Raw genomic sequence first — 23,413 nt, forward strand, 5'->3', positions numbered from 1 at the left:
GCCCCCTGCACACTGTAGGAGTTTTAAAGTTGTCGGCGAGTCATCAGATCGTCGTGTATTTCACACTGCAGGAGTCTTTTTTTCTAATGAGATGAGATATACTTTATTGTCCCACGAGGGGGACGCTTTTTAAAACAGACAGACAATACACAAAAGACAATACACAGTAGCAGCAAAGTATGGTATCACAAGAGTATCACAAGAGATCAGTGCAAAATTGCAATCAGAGAAGGTATATAATATAAAGTGCTAGAGTATTCACAGGTTATAGTATCACAGTAAAGTGCAATAAATAACTGATAAAGGTCAAGAAGTCCCTCCCCACTAAGAACTATGTGGCGGTTGTTTAGTAGAACAATTGAAGTGGGAAGAAAATAAAGTTTGAAGCGGTTGCTCTATTGCAACGACACGCTCTGTAGCGTCTACCAGAGGGTAACAGCTCATACTCTGAAGACAATATATGTGAAGGATCAGACAACACTCTATTTGACAGACTGAGCACCGTTTTCTCAAAGATTGTCTGAAGAGATGGAGAATCTTTCCTACCAATTACCTTCATGGCTGGGTTTTTTTAATCGTCACTGCAAGAGTTCACCGAGATGCGATCCGGACCCGATATAGGCTATACACATCATTTGTTTTTTAATTCCAATTCATTTTGACATCTCACGCATGTGCAGGATGCCGTGATACAAGCGCGAGACCGACACAGGACGCATCTCTCTCTCTCTCTGCGTGCACGCCCCACACACACACACACACACACACACACACACGGGATAGCCAGGCTACACAGGGCGAAATGTTTGTGAAGCGTGTAGCCTACGTGGGCTGCAGCGAGACAGGACATTAAATCTTGATTTTCATGAAATAACTCTCCGCACGCACACAGGCACACTGTCCAAAAGTTTGCTCCGATGTGGTTTTATCAACATTATTCAAGTGAAATGAGTTGGTTTTATACACTATTTAACAGCAACATTGGGCTAATATACTGTAGCTACCATTGTACGACACAGGACAGGTATTTACCCAAGGAATAAAGGTTATATATCATCTGATCATCTATCGATACAGTCGACGACCGACAGACAGACAGACAGAGAGATAGAGAGAGTGTGTCAGTGAGTGTTCTCATTGGCTGCAATACAGGACTATAGGTATAATTAACGTTACCATTTTGGAGCTCTGGCTCATGGACTAAGAACCAAAAAGAACTGAACCGGTTCCCATTGGGAACCAACCGGTGGAAAAGTGGGTCTGTGAGGACGTCGCTATTTGACCTGTGTTGATCACTTAGTCCTGCACCTGCTTTTAACTGGATGTGCAAGCCCGTTGTCTTTTTTTTTAAGTGGTTTTAACCACTTAAACCATTTTTCAACCTATCTTCATATAATTGGACCTTGTGATAAAATAGCTAAAATAAAATTGGCTTTCTATTCCTGAAAAGTTGCAATGCGATGATGTCACTGGTGGACGGCTTTCTGAACTGCCCACACGCAGCCTTCCTATTATGAGACACAGGCAGAGTAGAATAATTTTTGTTGGTATTTTATCATGAACATTAAAATGTATTTATAACAAAGTCCATTCATGTCAGACTGGGCGTTTGAGTACTTCACAGTGTCAGGAAGCTGAACAACTCTAGGCTAGTATAGTATGCCTTATAGGCGTTGTCCGTTCAGCAGCACAGACGAAACACACAAACAAATAAAAAGACATATCCATCCAACAGGAGAACAGAAATTCATCAGCAGTAGTGGCTTTTATAGAAAGCCTTTAGGTCGTGTATAAACATTCGTGAAACTGCAGCTGCTAAATTGATATATAGATGAGCATTACCGCATTTAATGGCTCACCCAGAGCCCTGTAGCCCCAAGTTGTTTCTGAACAATCTTGTTTCCACAACAGGAGGTGCGAGTTCATCATCTTTTTTTCTCTCCCCATTACGGTATAATCTAAAGGTTGCTTAGATCTATACAGCGGCGATGCAGCCGAGGCTCCCCGCAAATTCCCTTTTGGTAAGGTAGCGCTTCCATCTTAACCCATTTAGACCCGAGGTCGATTCTACAAATGTCTTTTGACGTGACAGTTTTCTGAAAAACCCATGTGTCTCTGTCAGTGGTTCTCAAACATTTTCATGTCAAGGAGGGCCCCCAAAATTATATGTAATTGGCCCTCGGTGCCGCGCTACGAGCTTGTAGATCTGCTGTTTTTCAATAGCTAAAGTATAACATAATGCTTACAACATCAAAAGGGGTTACTTCCCGCCCAAAATGGGTTAAAAATGAGGTCTGTGTCACCCGGCGCCATCAGATGAATACATATCTCCTCTTTTCCTAAGGCCTTGTGCCGTGAAGGGCCACTGCTTTTGATTGAGGACTCTCCGCTCCGCTTCACTCTATCAGTCCGAACCCGGCGCTTTAGTGGGTGTGCATTGCCGCTATGCGCCTCGGCCTCTTAGCATGCACCATGCCGCTCTGTCTCTGTGACATGTCATCCATTACCACCTGCACTATTCAGCGCCGTACAGAATCCACTCTTTCTTCCTCCCCCCCCCCATATCTCTCTCTCTCCGGTGACTCAGGCCTGGACGGACATATTCATAAAAGATGGGGGAGGATAGCCGAGAGGATATAGAAGGCATTTGGGAAATGGTTCCTCCGGTCGACACTGCCGCGATGAGCCACGACAGTTGGCCTTTGTTTGACACGATACATTTTGGCTTTTACATCTAGATCTGAAGTCTGGTTTAGAATGTTTTTTCTATGTTTGTGGACGTGTCACGTGTACATTTAATAACGCCGATTTATTCTTCCATTAACTATACGAATCCAGTAGTGGGTGATTGAGACCTGCTGTGAGACCCGTCATTAAGACCTGTGACCAGATTCTACAAAATGTCTTAAAATCCTGACTGGAAAAATTTACTGGTGCTCAAACTTTTTCATGTCAAGGACCCACAGAATTATCTGTATTTGGCCGTGGAGCCTCATTTGAAAATGTGTCGTTTCAGGGACCCCCAGAAGCAAAGACTTGAGTTTAAAAAAGAAATCACTGTGAAATATTAGATATTACATTTTCACGATTTTTCAAAAATATAGTTTTTGATCATGGTTAGCTTGTAAATGCATCAAAGATGCAATTATATAAGACTGGGGGAAGCCGCTGAGATCACTTTGCTTGTCCCCGTGGATTGGAAATAGGATTTAAAAGGCTATCCGATGGTAGCGTGGATTACAGCACAGTTGTGTGCAATTATTCAATAAATAATTATTACCCCTATTACTACAAAAACAATGTTTTATTGCTTAAACTTATGTATTCACTATTCATTGATTCACTAGTATAACAAAATCCATTTGAAAAAATTGCTTTCTCACTGTTCTCGGGTCAAATAATGATATGCGATTAAAATGCGATTAATCTAGATTAATTAATTAATCGCAAAGCCTCTGATTAATTAGATTAATTCTTTTAATCGAGTCCCAGCTCTAGTTTTTATTACATTTAACTTATTACATTATGAGCCTTTTTGAGCCCTTATTACATTATGAGTTGCTATTACATTATGAGTTGCTACAGGGTCCTCCTACGTCTCACCACTGTCACCAAACTATAAGTCTGTGCGGTGTGTGTGTGCATGCATCCGTCCTTGTCCACACTTGACCTTTACTCTGGTATCTTTGATTCAAGGTGGGTTTGTTTGAGCCTTCTCTGTGTCCGTGTCACTGTCGTTGACTCGTTGTTGCCGTTGAATCTTCCTCCAACTCCTCTCGGGAGACTCTGGGGGTATCATTTGTACGATATGTAGCTCGTGTGGTGCCCTCTCGCGAGTGCTGCAACAGGGGTTTGGCCCGTGTTAAGGCTCATACATATACTCCAGTTTTTGGTGATAGCTTATCACCGTGGTGTAGTTTTTAAAGGGTTGGAAAACTACACCATTACGCCAGTCGCGGTGATGATCAGCTATCACCGCGGACACAGACCCATCTCTCCGTTTTCACTATCAGACTAGACAAAGTGCCAATCGGCACATGTCTCCACCAGGGCAGGTCAGGTTGTGGCCTCATGGTGGCGCTATAACAGGCTGTTGAGGAAGATTTGGGCCGGAGGTTCGTGTTCGAGGGATGCAGGTACAATGTTTTTCCATGTGTGCACACATAATTTGTATACAGATCGATGCAGTTATAGCTAAAAACAGGAATTTGCCTGTTATAGCGCCACCGTGAGGCTGATTTTGAGGAAGAAATTGTGGCATGTCGTCCTCGGCCTAGTGAAAATGTGCGTGTATAATTTAACGGAAATTGCACACTGTGTTTGTGATTTGTGGCCTTTTTTCGAAATGGACGAATCGTGTGAGCTTTGGAAGCCAATCTTAGCCAATCAGGATGGAAGATGGGAAATGGTGCCGCTCCGTGTTGATCACATGACTATAATAATAATAATAATAATAAAACTTTATTTGTATAGCACCTTTCATGACATCAAATGCAGCTCAAAGTGCTTTACAGAACAATGGAGAATAAAATAAAAGCAAAGCATAAAAGAAAAGCAAGGCAACGACATTAAAAAACAAGCAGTGCAATACAGTGAGGACATGAATAACACAAAATATAAGATCACTTAAAGGCAATGTTGTAGAAGTGGGTCTTGAGCTGAGCTTTAAAAATGTCTACAGAGGCTGCCTGACGAAGGTACAGAGGGAGCTTGTTCCATGCCGATGGCCCGTAGAAGCAAAAAGCTGCTTCCCCGTATTTTTTAGTTGCCATTTTTTTAGGCAAAGCGAGCAGGCCAGCAGTAGAAGACCTTAGCGGGCGGTTTGGGACATATTCAGGCAAGCAGTCATGTAGGTAGGAAGGTGCGAGACCATTGAGGGCTTTATAGACAAGTAAAAGAATTTTAAAATCAATCCTAAAAACAACCGGAAGCCAGTGCAGTGATGCCAAAACTGGAGTAATATGTTCTCTCATCTTAGTTCTAGTTAAAACTCTGGCTGCTGCATTTTGGACAAGTTGTAATCTGTCAGTTGTTTTCTTAGGCAGTCCTGAAAAAAGTGCATTGCAGTAATCAAGCCGAGAGAAAACAAAGGCGTGGATTAGCGTTTTTGCATCGTCCAAGGACACATAGGCTCTGATTCGTGCAATATTTCTAAGGTGAAAAAAGGCAATCTTGGTAACATGATTAATGTGTGAATTAAAATTCAATTCGGAATCAATAATAACCCCCAGGTTCTTTACTGTACTGTTACTGTCTACAGTCAGGTTGCCAAGTCTGCTTAATATTGATTCTTTCTGCTCACTAGAGCCGATTATGAGAACTTCTACTATGGAGATAGTGTATACCGATTTGCGTGAAATTTGGATAAAATCTGAAGGAGTAATAATAGAAAATGTGTTTTACATATGTCGGCCTCCTGGTGGCGCTATAAAGAGCAGATGTGAAAAATTCCAGGCAAAGGTTTTTCCTTGGCCTCTAGGGAGTTGGCATACAAAGTTATCCACAGATCCGTGCAGTTAGAGGTAAAAACACTTTTCGGCCAGTTATAGCGCCACCTTGAGTCTGAGTTGAAATTGTTCATGTGGCATTTCGTCCTGGGCCTAGTGGGAATGTGGGTGCACAATTTCAGGGAAATCACGCGATGTGTTCATGATTTGCAGCATTTTGTTTGAAACTGAGCACTCCTGTGAACTTTGGAAGCCAATCTTAACCAATCAGGATGGAGTCTGAGAAATCTGAAAGATCGGTTTCGTTGAATGGCTCTAGAGAGACTGTGTACCAATTTGCGTGATGTTTGGACAAAATCTGTAGGTGTACTGTGCAAAAACTTGTTTTGCACAAAGCGGCCTCCTGGTGGCGCTATAACAGGCCGTTCTGGAAAGTTTGGGGCAGAGGTTCATCGTTGGCATCCAGGGAGTGTGTGTGCAAAATTTGGCATCGACCGGGTTAACGGTGGCCGAGATTAGCTGCTCACGGACACACGGACGGACGGACGGACACACGGACGGACGGAGTGCAAAACATACTCTCCCCACATGCCTTCGGCCTGGTGGAGACAACAAGTCTTTTCACTCTGGAGCTATCACCCCGTTCACTGATTGGTCTAGAAGCTGGGTGGGCGGTCCCCTTGGATTTATGTAAACCCCTGGGAGGCGGGGTCAATCCTTAACATCCGCTATCCGCTATCACCTAAAAACGGTGATAACCTATCACCAAAAACTGGAGTATGTGTACAGTATGAGCCCTGGCAGTCTTTCCGGGAGGTCAGCTGTCTCTCCGTTAACGAGCTACGAGGTGACACAGATGCGTCCTCGGGTCTAAATGGGGTAATGTGTGCAAACCACAACAGACGACTAGAAAATTCAAACCTAAACTTTGGAAGGGACTTTGGGGAAGTTGTTTGCACCGATGGTCTCATCATGGTCACAGAAGAGCTCTGCTCACTGCACACAAATTATGGACTTATTTAAAGGATTAATAAGGCTTACTGGGGATGGCCAAACAATGTCTCACATCACTGTGCTTGAGACAGGAGCTGTTAGAGATGGAACAGAGTTTTTGTACTACTCGGAACTGGAGAGAGAGGAGAGAAATTTAAAGTGAAATCCAAGGGAGGGGCTTCTTTTGGATTCGAGTTGGCTGGTGTGCAAACTGCAAAAGCAGATAAATCTATAATATGAATGTGCATATAGATCCCTGCTTATATAGACACAATTTAGCATTTGTTATTTCTGTTAATAATACACATTATTGGTACAGAACTGTAGAAAATGCTGTCTATATGTTAAACCATTTTGGGCGGGAACCCCTTTTGGTGTTAGCATTATGTTATGCTTTAGCTATTTAAAAATAGCAGATCTACAAGCTCATAGCGCGCCACCAAGTGGCGCGCTATGAGCGTGTAGGTCTGCTATTTTTGACAAATCGAAGAACGACTGACATAGAAACAGCTTTTTCAGAAAACCGTCAGGATTTAGAATCTGATCTCAGGTCAAAATGGGTTAATCCATGGTCATACTGTGATAGGAGGGAAAACCCAAGGTCTAACGTCCCCTGGCCCTGCCTGGATAGATTTCTACTGCCCTAGAATGAAAATGTGATTTCATACGAGTTAGCAGGGGTGCCCAAAAGGTAGATCGCGATCTACCAGTAGCAGTAAGATCACAAAGGCTGTGCAGGTAGACCACACGACATGCCCTAAAAAACATATAGAATTTAATATAAAAAACCCTATTTTTGGCATCTGCCACTTGAATTAAGTTGACTTGATTGATTGACGTAAAAAAAATGGCCTGTCAGCTCAAACCCACAAAGCAATTATTTGTTTTCAAGAGTGTTGCACACAAATGTCAGTAGCATTACAAAAAGTTATATACAAGAATTATGTAACACCTTCGCCACTATTCCAAAGACCCCTCAGGTACATTTGTGTGCGGCACTAGCCCCTCCTATGCACAGCTTTGTGTGTCTGTGCGTCCGTAGCACAGAATGTGATGATGTGAATGGCCCGAGCACGGGATGACGTACAATGATGTACGATGATAAGAGTGCCCCCCCACTTCACACACGTGTGATTTTTAAACTATATTCAGCAACGGGATCATAATTATTCTTTTGGTAGGTAGATCTTTTTGAGCAGGTGATGAACTGCACATTTATGACGGTTGGATCAAACCCTTAGATAGCATTTCTGTTGCCTTAGATAGCATTTGACACAGACTTATAGCATGTTATGTAGACAGCACTATAATTGTATTGTATATAGTCATAGCACGCCATAGTACATATGTATAGCATAGTAGTGAATATGTATAGTTTATTATGTATAGTGTATGTATAGTTTCATCATATAGATATTCCACTGTTACCTTCTTAGCTTACGCATGTTTCATGATAAATGCTTTTATGTGATGTATTCCCATGCTTTTGTTCTTGCTTAAATGTAAGTCGCTCTGGATTAAGAGCGCCTGCTAAATGCCTAAATTGTAAATTGTAAATTGTAATTGTAAACCGGTCACCAGGACTCAAAGAAGCACACATTATATACAGTAAAGCACTCTGTGGTGATATGATTTAAATAATATGGAAACGGTGCATTTGAGTGAATTAGAAAAGAAAATTATAAATTATAAATCCAAGCTTTAAAATCGGTATTTGACTGACCTCCAGGATTGACCTTCAGACTAAGTAACAAAAGGACAGAAAATCTATTTTTCATGGCGTCTGGTTTTGTGCAGCATAGGCTAGTACGTGCAAATCAATTGGCTGGTTTGACAGACACTGGAGCGGTACACGTCTGTGTCTACTTAACTACAAATGAACTCTGTGAAGTGTGTCTACTTAAAGGCAATAAAGGGATATTTCACTTTCACAATCACCCCCCCCCCCCACACACACACACACACACACACACACATTAGAATGTCCTTCTAATGCATTGCTTTTTTCATTTTTTATTCCAACTATTTCTATACACAATGAGTCTGAGACTGCATTGCCATTTACTATATACGAGGGTAAAAGGATTCAATTAATGGATTTAATCAGTTGTATTAATTAATGCATGCCTGTGCTGTGCTGAGTTCTAAGACTGACACACTTGATACTATCAATACATATCAGTGCATTATTCTCTTTCATTTCCACCTGAATCTATTTGAAGTTACATATGTTGCTGTACAAACACGAATTGTGTGCAAAATCTTTCAAAGACAAAATGAAGATACTAGTGCAACTAAGTGAAATACCATTGTCACATGCACACTTCAATGAGAGCAACAGAGACTACTAATGGGCACTTGGTGGAGCAAAAAACCTCCACCAGGAGGCATGATATTAATACTTACTGACACGGTAATGTCAAACTGTGTTTCTTTCCCTGTCAGTCTCTCTCTTCATCTCTGTCTTGTGTGTGTGCGTGCGTGAGTGCGTGCGTCACTGGCACATTGACAATACAATGAGATTGTACAAGAGAGCATTATCATCACCACCAATTTCGGTTGCAATAGTTAGACAAGCTGAAAGATTGTTGCTTTGGCTGTTACTATACCGTGTCATTTAAATGACAGCTAATTATACTGTTACATGTCAATATCCAATGAAGAAGAGATCTATAAACCATATAATCCACTTTATACCCTGTACATAAAACTAATTTACATACAGTGTCGTTTGTTTTCCTGTAAGGAAAAGTACCAAAAATACAGTTATTCATTGCTCTATGCCAGTGGTTTTCAACCAGTGGTTCTTGAGGGATTCCCAGGTGGTCCCCAGCTAAATGATGCAGAATTGGTGACCAAATGGACCCTTATAGATCTTTAACTCTTGAGAGTGTAAAATGTAAAGTGAAATCAAATGGACTACTATGGTTTGATTTTACGCTCTCAAGAGTTAAATTATTGTTAAAACACCTGCATTACTTAAATTACAAGAAGTCTACACAATTAGATTAGAGAATTGATATATTGATCAATGTTTGCCCTGTTATCTCTCCTATGGTACCAACATCGATACAGCATGGAATTGTGGACAACATCGTATCCGACGACAACAAAATATTCAAAGTTTCGGGTCCGAGAGGCTAAATCAAATGCTCAATTAATGAATAAATAAAGAATGGACCTCGATATGAAAAAGGTTGAAACCCCCCCCCTGCTCTATCCATGTTCACCGAGTGTGAACATTGTGGCTGACAGTGATAAAAAATCCTCCTTTTTACGGGATATCATCCTAGCCTGCATGGTGCCACATTACAGGCCCATCATGCCTAATGGTGGTGCTCCAGAGCATAAGGACCATTTGTCTTAGGTGTGAGCCTAGCGACAAGGTCAATGAAATTCACATACGACTCCTCCACAGAAGTGCAGAAGACTGCACGGGCTTAGCTGACTTTATTTATCATGCTTGAACACAAGTGACAGAACCCCAAAGCCCCTCATATATATATATATAGGACTCTACAGAGAAAACACACGGGGATATCATATCACACAAAACATCAAGAATAAATCCTAGATTGTTAAGATTGTTAACTCATTTAAGCATCGTGCTTGTCCTTTATAGAGGGTATGCACATGCATGAAGTCAAGGGCAAATCGAGTGGCAATATAGTGAGTGGCAAAATTAATTTAATGTTGTTTAAATTCTGGGCAGGAACCCCTTTTGGTGTTTTAACTACGGTAAGCATTATGTTATACTTTAGCTATTGAAAAATAGCAGATCTACAAGCTCAATTGGCCAGGACGACCTTGAGGCATCACTCCCTGCTGTTGCTGCTGCTCGTACAAGCTCGTAGCGCGCCACTCGGTGTACTTAGGTCTGCTATTTTTGAAAAATCGTGAAAATATTTATTTCAGAAAACTGGAGGATTTAGAAGAATATTTTTTTTAATTTGAGGCCTAAATGGGTTAACATAAGTGTTAAATAGCTCTATATTCTGATGGTAATCATCGCTATAGGAGCACTTTGCTAAAGGGAAAATGCTTTTTCAGGTCGAGATACCAATTTTATCCAATCAGGATAGAGTACTCAGACTGGATTGGACTGGAAAACTATAAGATGAATGGGTGCTCTCTCCCGATTGGCTGAAATGTTGCAATAATACCAGGAGATGCATTTTCTGCGTGCGTGCGTGCGTGCGTGCGTGCGTGCGTGCGTGCGTGCGTGCGTCCGTTTACAGACCGTCACAACTCCCTGATGGAGCAGATTAACATTTCTTGAAAAGGGAATTTATGGCTTTTTGTGATCTTAACCGCGACTCTCCGACACCCCATTAAATTCTGAAAATCTCCCAAAAGGCATGCCTTCGTCAAGTCCAACAATAGACTTCTGAGGGGGGAGGGAGAAGGGGGGGCTCGGTGAATTTCGCCCGCTCAAAGCCGATAAAGATCACCATCTTTACTGTAGGCATTCAGTCAGGTCACACGAGACGTGCTTTTCAAAACGTACAGTAAGCATGACTGGCATTCTGAACGAAACCCAAAGAATGGAAGAATGGAAAGTTGGGGCTTAAGAATTTAAGTGGCAAAAAAACGATGTGCTATTTTTGTTTCATCATCCCTATAAGACAAATGCTGGTCTTGTCAGCTTCATTGATATGAATGCTTTAAGGAGCTCTGTTGTTTCAGGCCTGAAAACGTAATTTTTCTTTATTATAATAAAGGTCCATATATGGGCATTCCCAGATGATGCCCTAATATAACCCCTGTTCTGCCCAAATATGGAGATTCCTTCTGTCATCAATATTAACCCATTTTGACCTGAGATCAGATTCTAAAAATGTCTTCTACATCATGACAGTTTTCTGAAAAAGCTATGTTTCTATGTCAGTCATTCTTCGATTTTTCAAAAATAGCAGACCTACAAGGTACAAGCTCATAGCGCACCACTCGGTGGCGCGCTACGAGCTTGTAGATGTAGATGAGCTTGTAAATTCAACCGACGTGTGTACACATCCTAGCGCATCTTCAATTATACCATGAATAATATTCTGAATTTTGTTGAACTTGGTTCATATTAGCGTGCCCGTTCACTTAGCCGTTAGCGCGGCAGAAAGAATGCCTCGTATCTGCTAATCCAGGGCGATCTCCGTGGTTTTGATCTGATGGACATACTAAGCGCTTAATTTCTGACTTCTCGTCCGCCTCTCGTTCAAAATATGAACGCTTTGGAATATTTAGCGATTTAACGAGAGCAGGGTAAGCTAGCAAAATATTTCTCAGGGGGGGGGGGGGGGGGTTCTGTACGTGCTCTGGTGCAATGAAAAGTGAAAAGTGAAAATTCGGCTTCGTCTATGGGAACCCAATATCTCGAATTCTTCTTCCAGGCTGCGTTTTGGATGAAAACATTCCTATGAATAAACGATCGCCGGTTACAAAATGTATGTTTTGGGTGAATTAAATAACATTTGCGGGACATACCGGTAAGTGGTTTTTCGCTCTTGGCGGTTAATGAACACCTCTAGTAGGAACCATATCAAATGAACCATATCAAATCATCACATTTCCCAAGACAACATATTGAAACAGTTTGCAGGCTGCACATAAATAAAAAGGTATTATTTTCAGTAGCTGAGGTGGATAGCGGACATTTGCTTACTGTGCTGACAAGATGCTCTACAAAAAAGAAATCACACCCGTGTGAACTGAGTGGTGCAACTCCCCTCTCTCCCACCCCCCTCCCCTCTCTCTCTCTCTCTCCCTCTCTCTCTCTCTCTGTTTCTGGCACAGCAGCCAACAGCGCCCCTACTGGTACTCATAGCACTGGTGCTCACACATACATAGGTGAATGTCACATACATAGGTGAACGTCACAGACATTGCTGTTCTTTGGAGTGGTTGCACCACTCAAAAACTGGAAGGTGAAAAATAAAAAAGCTAAATGAGGCTTGGAAGTGTTGAATGCTGTTTTTTTTCTCTCTCTCTCTCTCTCTCTCTCTCTCTCTCTCACTTCTCTCAGAAACTATGACAAAGAGAGAGAGAGAGGGAGTGCAAGTGACGCCAAAGGAGGGCAAGAGAGAGAGAGAGAGAGAGAGTGTGAGCGAGAACGAGAGTGAGACCGAGACCAGGACCAATCTGGTTCCATATTGGACTCAAAACAGCAGCAGCATTAAAAGCAGATGATCCCTCGGAATGTTCCATACGGTTCCGTTTGCCCCGACACGGCTGCAGGATTATGGAAATTGTTTTCCTTGTAGGGCTCACATACCACAGAAAAGGTATACGGCTTGATAACCAGGACCACATGAAGGAACCCGGGACAGGAGAGGGCCTCCCCGTGACCATGCTCACTGGATACAATAATATTCTTCTGCCACAAGGTGTGTGTGTGTGTGTCTAAGAGGCGTGCAATCAAAATTAATATTATGAAAAACTGTGCACATGCACACACCATGCACGCACACAAGCACACACACACACACACACACACACACACACACACACACACACACACACACACACACACACACACACACACACACACACACACACACACACACACACACACACACACACACACACACACACACACACACACACACACACCCTGCATTTGACGTAGTCCGTATTTTGTATTCTCCAATATTATCCCTCAATTATTTTGCCAAGATCTGCGATGAGGTTTCCATTAGAGCGGCGGCAGCATTATTTTAGCAGAGTTACAGTGTGTGTGTTTTGGTTGGAAGAGAAACGTCTGTCTTGAGTTCTGGGGAGTTAATTAACCCATTTTGGGTCGGGAACCCCTTTTGGTGTTAGCATTATGTTATGCTTTATAGCTATTGAAAAATAGCAGATCTACAAGCTCATAGCGCGCCACCGAGCGGCGCGCTACGAGCTTGTAGGTCTGCTATTTTTTTTTTTATCGAAGAACGACTGACACATAAAACAGCTTTTTCAGAAAACTGTCATTCTCAAACAGACATTTTTTTAATCTGATCTCAGGTCAAAATGGATTAACAAAGCGGCTCTAAACAGGAGGTGAACTGTATACTTCATAATATTACTTACCGTGTGTTCACTCCTAAGAGGTCCGATCTCTCTCTCTCTCTCTCTCTCTCTCTCTCTCTGGCCTGACATGGCAATTGTACGTCTCGTGGTGATAAACAGAGCCCTATAGCTTGAAACGGCACTCTCTCTCTCTCTCTCTCTCTCACCCTGCTGTGTGTCTGGCTGTCTGCGGGTTGGGTTTGGGAGCTATATGGTTAGTCTGTGGCTGTGATGCAAAATGTTACACAGCGTCAATCTTAAGCGAGCGACGTACGCTGACTAGGCCAAATTCGCACTTTGTATTGTGGCGGTGTCACATCACAAAAACTATTTTGATGAAACCTGTCGGGGGGGAAAATCTGTTATTTTGTGGCAAACGCCGTCACCGGCGTCATATGACAAAGTGTACATTAGTGCTTTTATTTTAGGCAAAGCAATGGAACACATCCAGCGGTGGGTTGTGTGTTGGCTTTTGCATCTGTTCTCCGTTAAGCAGTGGTGTGTAAAGTAACTACTGTAAGTACATTTACCTAAGTGCTGTATTTTGAGGTATTTGTACTTTACTTGAGCATCTCCAATTTCCGATACTTTTACTTCTACTCCAACCACATCTCGGATCGAAATATTGTACTTTTTTACTCCACTACATTTATTTGAAATTCTTAGTCACTACTAGTTACTTTGTAGTTTTTGATTATTATTACAAAAACATACTCACATTAACCACTTCGGCCCTCGGTCGTTTGAAAATAGCCGCTCTACAAGCTCACAATGTGTCCATCATTTTCAAAAGACCTTTATACATTACAAAACTTGAAATGGGGAAATGGCAAAATGAGTACTTTTTAGTACTTAAAGTACACCTTGATGCCAACACTAAAAGTAAAGAAATTTAATACTTTTTCCACCACTGCCGTTTAACCCATTTTGGGGCGGGAACTCCTTTTGGTGTTAGAATTATGTTATGCTTTAGCTATTGAAGAATAGCAGATCTACAAGTTCATAGCGTGCCACCGAGTGGAGCGCTACGAGCTTGTAGGTCTGCTATTTTTGAAAAATCGAAGAACGACTGACATAGAAACATAGCTTTTTCAGAAAACTGTCAGGATGTATAGAAGACATTTTTAGAATCTGATCTCAGGTCAAATTGGGTAAAGGCTTGGGATTTTAGGAGTGAGGATTGCCTCATCGGGCACACAAAAGGACAGATCCCATTTGATGTGACGGATGGGTCATTTTAAATCTGTCTCTGAAAGCATGGACGTACTGTATGACAGATGTCTCACTCTGCTGTACTCTGTGCGGAGAGACATGGGGCAGGATTCTTTCTTATGGCCGGTACGGTATCAGCATCCGTTTGCTTCATATTTTTTCTCACAGCAGGTGCCGTCACTCTCCTCTTGTTAGCGGCGTGTTTGTGTACATATGTCAGTCAATTTATGTAAATAGAACCATGGTTTCCTAGAATTCCGCACAAAGCGCCAGGGGGGACACGTTACAGATGCCACGTCTGGAAAGCAAATCTTAAAAGCGAGATCCGGAGAAATAACCAGTCAGCTGAGCAAGGCCCCATGTGGATTTGTATATTTTTGGATACGTCAGTTATAGATGCAATCTCTTCTCTTTTCGGAAAAAACACAATATATAGGACATTCACTGCAGGCAATAGGCATCACACAGTGCAATGTCACTCTCAATGTCACAATGTCTCACTGAGGAACTCCATATACTTAGAGCGAATCTGACAGCACAGAGCTCCTGGTCGATATACAATGACTAATCTCCGTTAAAGAAATCTATCGAATTATGACTTTTGTTCAATATGAATTACTATTCTCCACAGAAAGGAGATACTCCGTCAAGTCATGGCTTTTGTTTTAATATAAATTACCATTCTCCGCAAAAAATGAGAAAACTCCATCAAATTATACGTTCTTCTCACCATATCTTATTACATTTGGTTTCATTTTCAGTTTAATCTTCCCCTCCTACAGATGACTGCAGTCCTCATGTGCAACCCCGGGGGGGGGGGTTGTTTTCACCGAAAGAAGATAATATTACCTGCCAAGATTAAAAGACTGTCTTATTTGCTGGATATTGATGAGACAGATTAAATGAAGGCAGCATGAACAGATGGCAGATCCTGATCTTAATTTAACTCTTAGGGAGCGTGAAAACCGCAAAGGTGGTCCATTCGGGTCAAGTTTCGCTAGTCTCAAGAGTGAAATAAGATTTTAACGGTGCGGTGATTCAGCTTGTAGTGTCTTTGTTCTGAGCCGAGCTGCCAAAGATAAGCTATTCCGTGTTGCGTTATAAAAGGAAACATAGTTTCAGAGGTGTTTCTGTGAATAGATTACACACCGAGGCTCCTCCAGTGTTTGGATGGCTGCAGCGCAGGCCTCATTGCTAAGGAAACATAGTTTCAGAGGTGTTTCTGTGAATAGATTACACACAGTGTTTGGATGGCTGCAGCGCAGGCCTCATTGCTAAGGAAACATAGTTTTAGAGGTGTTTCTGTGAATAGATTACACACAGTGTTTGGATGGCTGCAGCGCAGGCCTCATTGCTAAGGAAACATAGTTTTAGAGGTGTTTCTGTGAATAGATTACACACACAGTGTTTGGATGGCTGCAGCGCAGGCCTCATTGCTAAGGAAACATAGTTTTAGAGGTGTTTCTGTGAATAGATTACACACAGTGTTTGGATGGCTGCAGCGCAGGCCTCATTGCTAAGGAAACATAGTTTTAGAGGTGTTTCTGTGAATAGATTACACACACAGTGTTTGGATGGCTGCAGCGCAGGCCTCATTGCTAAGGAAACATAGTTTTAGAGGTGTTTCTGTGAATAGATTACACACACAGTGTTTGGATGACTGCAGCGCAGGCCTCATTGCTAAGGAAACATAGTTTTAGAGGTGTTTCTGTGAATAGATTACACACAGTGTTTGGATGGCTGCAGTGCAGGCCTCATTGCTAAGGAAACATAGTTTTAGAGGTGTTTCTGTGAATAGATTACACACAGTGTTTGGATGGCTGCAGTGCAGGCCTCATTGCTAAGGAAACATAGTTTTAGAGGTGTTTCTGTGAATAGATTACACACAGTGTTTGGATGGCTGCAGTGCAGGCCTCATTGCAAAGGAAACATAGTTTCAGAGGTGTTTCTGTGAATAGATTACACACAGTGTTTGGATGGCTGCAGTGCAGGCCTCATTGCAAAGGAAACATAGTTTCAGAGGTGTTTCTGTGAAAAGATTACACACAGTGTTTGGATGGCTGCAAGCGCAGGCCTCATTGCTAAGGAAACATAGTTTTAGAGGTGTTTCTGTGAATAGATTACACACACAGTGTTTGGATGGCTGCAGCGCAGGCCTCATTGCTAAGGAAACATAGTTTTAGAGGTGTTTCTGTGAATAGATTACACACACAGTGTTTGGATGGCTGCAGCGCAGGCCACATTGCTAAGGAAACATAGTTTTAGAGGTGTTTCTGTGAATAGATTACACACACAGTGTTTGGATGGCTGCAGCGCAGGCCTCATTGCTAAGGAAACATAGTTTCATATGGGATTCACACTATGGTCCCGGGTGCGCACTCGGGACCACTTGGCAGATGTTGTGGTAGTGTGAATGATGCGTACCGTTCCCGGGAGCGGATCGCCCAACCGTCCCTGGGACCGCATGGGGGGCGGGTCTCTGGACCGTTGAAGTGTATTCAGATACGGATCGTTCCAATGTGAATGCATGCGTACCTAAAGAAGGAAGTGGACTGTTTTTTTTAAAGAACGTGACTTAATCTCTAGTCGACGAGCCAAGCCTCAACAAAAAAAAACACAGCCGCTGCACGACGCGTAACACCAGCGCATTTCTCAACGCCGCCCGTCTCCTGTTGAATCTGCGTATACGCGCAGCACCGCAGTACGCGCTGATCTTATTCTGCGGACTACACGTGGAATACACAGTGAATAGCAGGCAGGCTGACGTGAAGTAGTATAACGGCAAAAAGCCAAAGAGCAAAAAGCCAAAGAGGCAATGCAATGTGTCTGGATTTATTTGAGACAATGTCGCAGAGTTGATGGTCAGTGTCCGTGCGCGCCAGCCATCAAACAAACCGCCGTCTGGAGGATTAAAGTGTGTTATGCAAGTGTACCCGGTGCGCTGTTGAATCTCGGGCAATGTGAATCATGGCCATCGGGGACCAGGCAACCGTATTCGGAAACGGTTCCAATGAAACGGATTCAGTACGTCTCAGTGTGAATCCCCTATTAGAGGCGTTTCTGTGAATAGATTACACACAGTGTTTGGATGGCTGCAGCGCAGGCCTCATTGCTAAGAGCTATAAAACACTATAGAATCCCAGATCAATAATGACCTGGCTGCCGTCTACATAACATGCTATCGAAATTAGACTTTGCATAACGCATTGTGAGCTTGTAGATCTGCTATTTTCAGGCATTTTTCAAGCATGTTCACACATAATAAGGAAGGAACATGCCCCTGAGAGTGCTAAAAAGAGTCTCACCTGCTCTAGGTGTCCGGGGGGGTCGGAGGAGGAGGCCATGGCTTCGTTCTGGCAGGTGTTGGCCTGAACCAGCTGCTCCTCCCTCTTCCTCTCCTTCTCGCCGGCGGCGTCATCGTCGTCCAGCTCGTCCAGGCTCTGTGTGAGGCAGAGAAAACGCTCAATACGATGGATAATGGTGCATTTATACGGTATACATATAGCACATAGATTGTTGCATTACATTAACCCAGTCAGGCGGAGGAAAACCATGCAAGGCGACACCGACCGACCTGCACATTTAGGTGTTCAGACCAGAGTCTTGGTCAAGGACACTTCGACACCGACTCTGGGGGAGCCCGGGATCGGACCGGGAGCCTCACGGCTCCCATTCAGCTGCTCTACTACCGGCCACTCAACCCTATAGGCCATTAACCCATTCTGACCTGAGATCAGATTCTAAAAATGTCTTCTACATCCTGAGAGTTTTCTGAAAAAGCTATGTTTCTGTCAGTCGTTCTTCGATTGTTCAAAAATAGCACGTAGCACGTAGCTTGTGAGGTCTGCTATTTTCAATAGCTAAAGCATGACATAATGCTAACACCTAAAGGGGTTCCCAAACATTTTTGGTAGTCGACTCGAATTTACACTCAGGAGTTAAAGATCTACAGTATAATAAAGGGTCCATTTGGTTACCAACTCTCCATCCTTTAGCTGCATGGGAACCACCTGGAATCCCTTCAATTAAGGACCCCTGGTGGAGAACCACTGTCGGCACAACTCTGGCACTTCACTGGAGAACTTCCACTACTCCACTACATCTCAGATCCAAATAGACTCCACCACATTTATTTGAAAACTTAAGTTACTAGTTACTGCAGATTTTGATTATGAACACAAAACATACAATAACCACTACATTTCAGCCATTTGAAAATAGGAGATCTATAAGCTCACAAAACATTACATTTGAAAACTTGAATGATGCATGATGAGTACTTTCTCGTTACTTTTAAGTACATTTTGATACCAATACTTTTGTACTTTTTTAAACTCAAGTCAATTTTGAATTCTGGACTTTTTGCTTCCAACAGGGTATATTTCTAAATGGCAGTATCGATACTGGCCTGTTAGGCAACAGGCCTTTCACCTCCTGAGGGTATCCTTATCTGACCAGTGGAATGCACAGAGAGAGAGAGAGAGAGAGAGAGAGAGAGAGAGAGCGAGAGCGAGAGCGAGAGAGAGAAGGGAGTCAGCCTTTACTGCTTAGTGGGAGATGTTGCACATTTTGCCCGGGAAAGCTTCCAACTTTTAGTCTCCTTTTTTTTCCTTTTAATATCATGATGAAATATGCACGTCGTCTACTCTAAACTTCCTATATGTCTTAGCATTACCGGAAAGTATGCAACAAAAAGCGGCCGAGTTCGTTTATCAAAAGAGGACGTGTAAAGATGCAATAATAGGCAAACAGAGCCTGGTGGTAGAATGGATGGATGATCAGAGAGAGAATGCGAAACAGGCCGAGGTCCCAAAGGAACAGCCCCAGAAAACCAGTGTTTCCTGTTCCCCGCTGAAGCCTAAGGTCCCAACAAAAGGTGCCTGCGTAACAGGCCTGTTCCAAATGGTAAAAATAGCCTTACATGGCGAACGAGGAATGCGGTCATTTGCAATGCCTTTCCTGCCAGAACCTTCTTTTTTTTTATCAGCGCTCCTTGGAGAGAAAAATCACAAGCTTTCTTGTTCTCCGGTCGTGTCGAGGCTGAAACTAATACCAACAATAGTTACCGACTTGTCTCCGCAGGCATTGTGATAAGCTTTATTTTTAAGACCTTTTAAGTCCCGGTCCATATCCATCCGACAGTATATAAATTATTTACATCATTAAACTTATTGTTATAACAATATTCGGGTTTATTCCATTAAGATCTTCTGAGTGTCTGAAAGGCGTGGTTCCAGATATGTTCTTCTGACATAAAAACAGAGATACCATCATCACATCAGCCAGGGCTGTGTCGCCATCTTGCTTCGTTCCCATGGCAAATAGGGTTGTGTGTTTGTGTGTGTACCAAATTTGAGATGATTCGATTAGCCAGATGTGTGCGTTTGTGTGTGCCACACAATTACCAAATTGATTGGCTGAGCACGGGACGTGATGTATGAGCATGTACTGTATGACGATAAGAGCGCCCCACTTCAAACGAGTGTGATTTATTTTATACCCAATGTACCGGGTACCAGACAACTATGTTAACCCTTTTTGACCTGAGATCAGATTTAAAAAAATGTCTTCTACATCCTGACGGTTTTCTGAAAAAGCTATGTTTCTATGTCAGTCGATTTTTCAAAAATAGCAGACCTACAAGCTCGTAGCGCGCCACTCGGTGGCGCGCTATGAGCTTGTAGATCTGCTATTTTTCAATAGCTAAAGCATAACATAGTGCTAACACCAAAACTGAAAAAAAAAAAACACAGATTGACTCATGGACAAACTAAATCATAACAAAAATAGGCAGAAACTAAAACAATATGGCTCCTCCTGGCACAGGCACGTTTAACCATATTGGCAATCATACAGTACAAAATGAGATCCATCACATTGCATAAGCTGCAAATGTTACAGTAAAAAAAAGAGTAATACAATAAATAATGTCATTTTAATGCAAAACCAAACAGAAGTCAGACTGTACCGACATGTGCAGTGAAGTGACTCAACATGTTGCTATGCACTAGCCGCTGGAATTTGGGGGATTGGCGGGGGGGGGGGGGGGGGGGATCTCAAAGGTTTATCTTGGACAAAGATGCAGACTATTTTGCCCCCGTTGAAATTGCTCAAAAATTGCTTTGCAATTTCTCTTATTCCAAATAAAGCCACGGGGCGATGTGCTGCAACCGTATATGGGTTGTTTTTGTTTATGATGTCATCAAACAGAGACTCTGTCTGTGCATGTGTGTGTGTGTGTGTGTGTGTGTGTGTGTGTGTGTGTGTGTGTGTGTGTGTGTGTGTGTGTGTGTTTCGGGCCAATTCCTCACCTTGGACTCTGGAAACAAACAGATGGAGTGGAATGATGAATGAGCAACAATTCCACGCTGTGCTGCTCACAGTTAATCACGCAGAAGCATGAGAGATTAAGAGTTTAGGACCAGAAGGTTAAAATGGCTATAAAACAACATTAGCCCACAGTTACAGTTAAGACCATAAAACATAGTCGTATTGCCAAGAGCAACAGTAAAGAGCACCACAGGATTTCCCAGGAAACAAACATTATACTGCATTTATCTGCTGGTTTGAGGCTCTCTGAGGAAGTGATGATGATGATGAGACAAAAAAACTAAAAACAGGAATGATAGCCGTGAGGGAGCCAGACTCCCAGAATCCTTTCTGCTTCCTGTTTACAGTATGACAGCATGTCAGGGACTCGAAATGTTTACTTTTCAGTAAAACAAGCATCCTTAAAGCTGCGATGGCCTGCATGCCGTGCTCGTCCCAGTGTGAGGATGTAGGATTTTTTAAGAAGCGCCATCTGGAGCGAGTGGGTCCTCCCGTCCTGGTCTGTTGGGTGTTGTGGTTGGAAAACGTTCTCCCCTACTCTGGGAGCAAAATGAGCCGTTCATCCATCATCCATCACTCTAAAGCGCCATCCTCGGCAGCAGGAATTTGCAACAGTCATAGAGGTTTTAAACACAGTGGTTTTTTGGACCTTTTTCAGGTCAAAAAGGCCCCGTTATTGATTCAGCATTTGAGCCACGCGGGACCCACAATTTGATGATATTTCAGCCTCTCGGACTCAAACTGAAGAATATTGTTTATATCGTTGGATGAGAATTTTAAAGATATTTCTTTGCGGCTTACGCCTTTTATTGGTTTTTGAAGGGACAGACAGTAGGCTGACAGGAAACGGGAGAGAGGTGGGGGAAGACATGCAGTAAAGGCCGTGTCGGGCTCGGGAGTCGAACCCGCGGCACACTGCGACTGGATTACGCCACCGCCTGGGCTTTGGATGAGATTTTGTCTACACTTCAATGGTTTATTGATGCGGCACTGGTACCATAGGAGAGATAACAGGCAAACGATTATCAAAATAATCCCCGTTAAGGGTCCATTTGGGTTAATTGTATACGCTCTCAATAACAGAGGGACTGGATCCCTAAACTCTACTGCGCGGACTGTTCTCTATTTAAGCGACATCCCTGGTATGCATGGGCAGTGGAGTATAAGTATGATGTACCATACAAAACCACACTGCCTTGCCTGCCTTTCTGTCCGATGGATCATTTGAGGTATTTGAGGTGCCAGCAGAGTAGCAATGATAGATTGGCAGTGGACGTGATGTAGATGTGAGGGCAAAAAACATCATCATTGAAAGTGTGAAATTGACCCACGGCTGCCTCCAAAGCTCATGGACACTGTGTACAATCCTGAGAGTTGATTTAACTCAGAGTGCAAAAAATGGACCAATATGGGTCTAAACTGTACAGCAGGGCTTAATGACTACCGTGCATTAATCACCGTACTGTACACTGATTACTTAATTAAGGCACAAATGGTGATTCATGCTGAAGCCCAGGCGTCGTTAAGCCATTCTGGGCGGGAACCCCTTTTGGTGTTTAAGCATTTTATACTTTAGCTATTGAAAAATAGCAGACCTACAAGCTCGTAGCGCGGCACCGAGTGCTTGTAGGTCTGCTATTTTTTTAATGTGCCGCAAATGTGCCGCAAATCTTTGAATATATATTCTTTCAGTGCGAACATTTTTTTTTTTTTTTAAGATATTTTTTTGTGGCTTACGCCTTTATTGGTTTTTTAAGGGATAGAAAGTAGGCTGACAGGAAACGGGAGAGAGATGGGGGGATGACATGCGGTAAAGGCCGTGTCGGGTCCGGGAGTCGAACCCGCGGCACACCGCGACTGGATCACCAGTCCGGTGCCCAGACCGTTACGCTACGGCCTGGGCCCAGTGCGAACATTTTAACTCAAATATTTGCTCCCTAGAACTACATTTTTTTTTCAGATGGCGGTCCGCAGCCAAATACAGATAATTCCGGGAGTCCTTGACGTGAAAAAGGTTGACATAGAAACATGAGGTTTTTCAGAGAACTATCAGGATTTAGAAGACTTGTTTTTAGAATGGGCCTCGGGTGTACAATGGGTTAAATCATGCATGCCAGTCGGTGGCAGCGGCAACGACAAACAGCTACAGTGTAACGACATCGACTGGACCTACGGTGTCGGGGATCAGAGTGACAATCAATTATGGGCGCCGGGCTGCGGGGGATGAGGGGCTGATTGATGCCACGCTGCCAAGGTCAGCGTCGTGTTGATGAGAGGTGAGGGGCGAGAGGCTGGCGGAGCCGTGCCAGCTTTTTAGTAGCCATCATCACCTATACTGCCTGACAGCCCCCACAGGGGCGTGAACTATAGGACCCCACCGCTGTGTT

The 23,413-nt window shown here is 43.0% G+C and overlaps 1 protein-coding gene across 1 annotated transcript in view; it reads right to left on the reverse strand.

The window, feature by feature from the left end:
• The window catches only part of pawr (PRKC, apoptosis, WT1, regulator), a 92,374-nt gene that overhangs the window by 17,972 nt on the left and 50,989 nt on the right, over positions 1-23,413 (reverse strand). Inside the window, exon 2 of the mRNA XM_083794601.1 lies at positions 18,002-18,136. Within this exon, the coding sequence (XP_083650727.1) occupies positions 18,002-18,136 (135 nt within the window). The remainder of the gene's footprint in view (positions 1-18,001; positions 18,137-23,413) is intronic.

Source organism: Protomyctophum parallelum (genome assembly GCF_964188405.1).
Source record: "Protomyctophum parallelum genome assembly, chromosome: 22".
Lineage (NCBI taxonomy): Eukaryota > Metazoa > Chordata > Actinopteri > Myctophiformes > Myctophidae > Protomyctophum > Protomyctophum parallelum.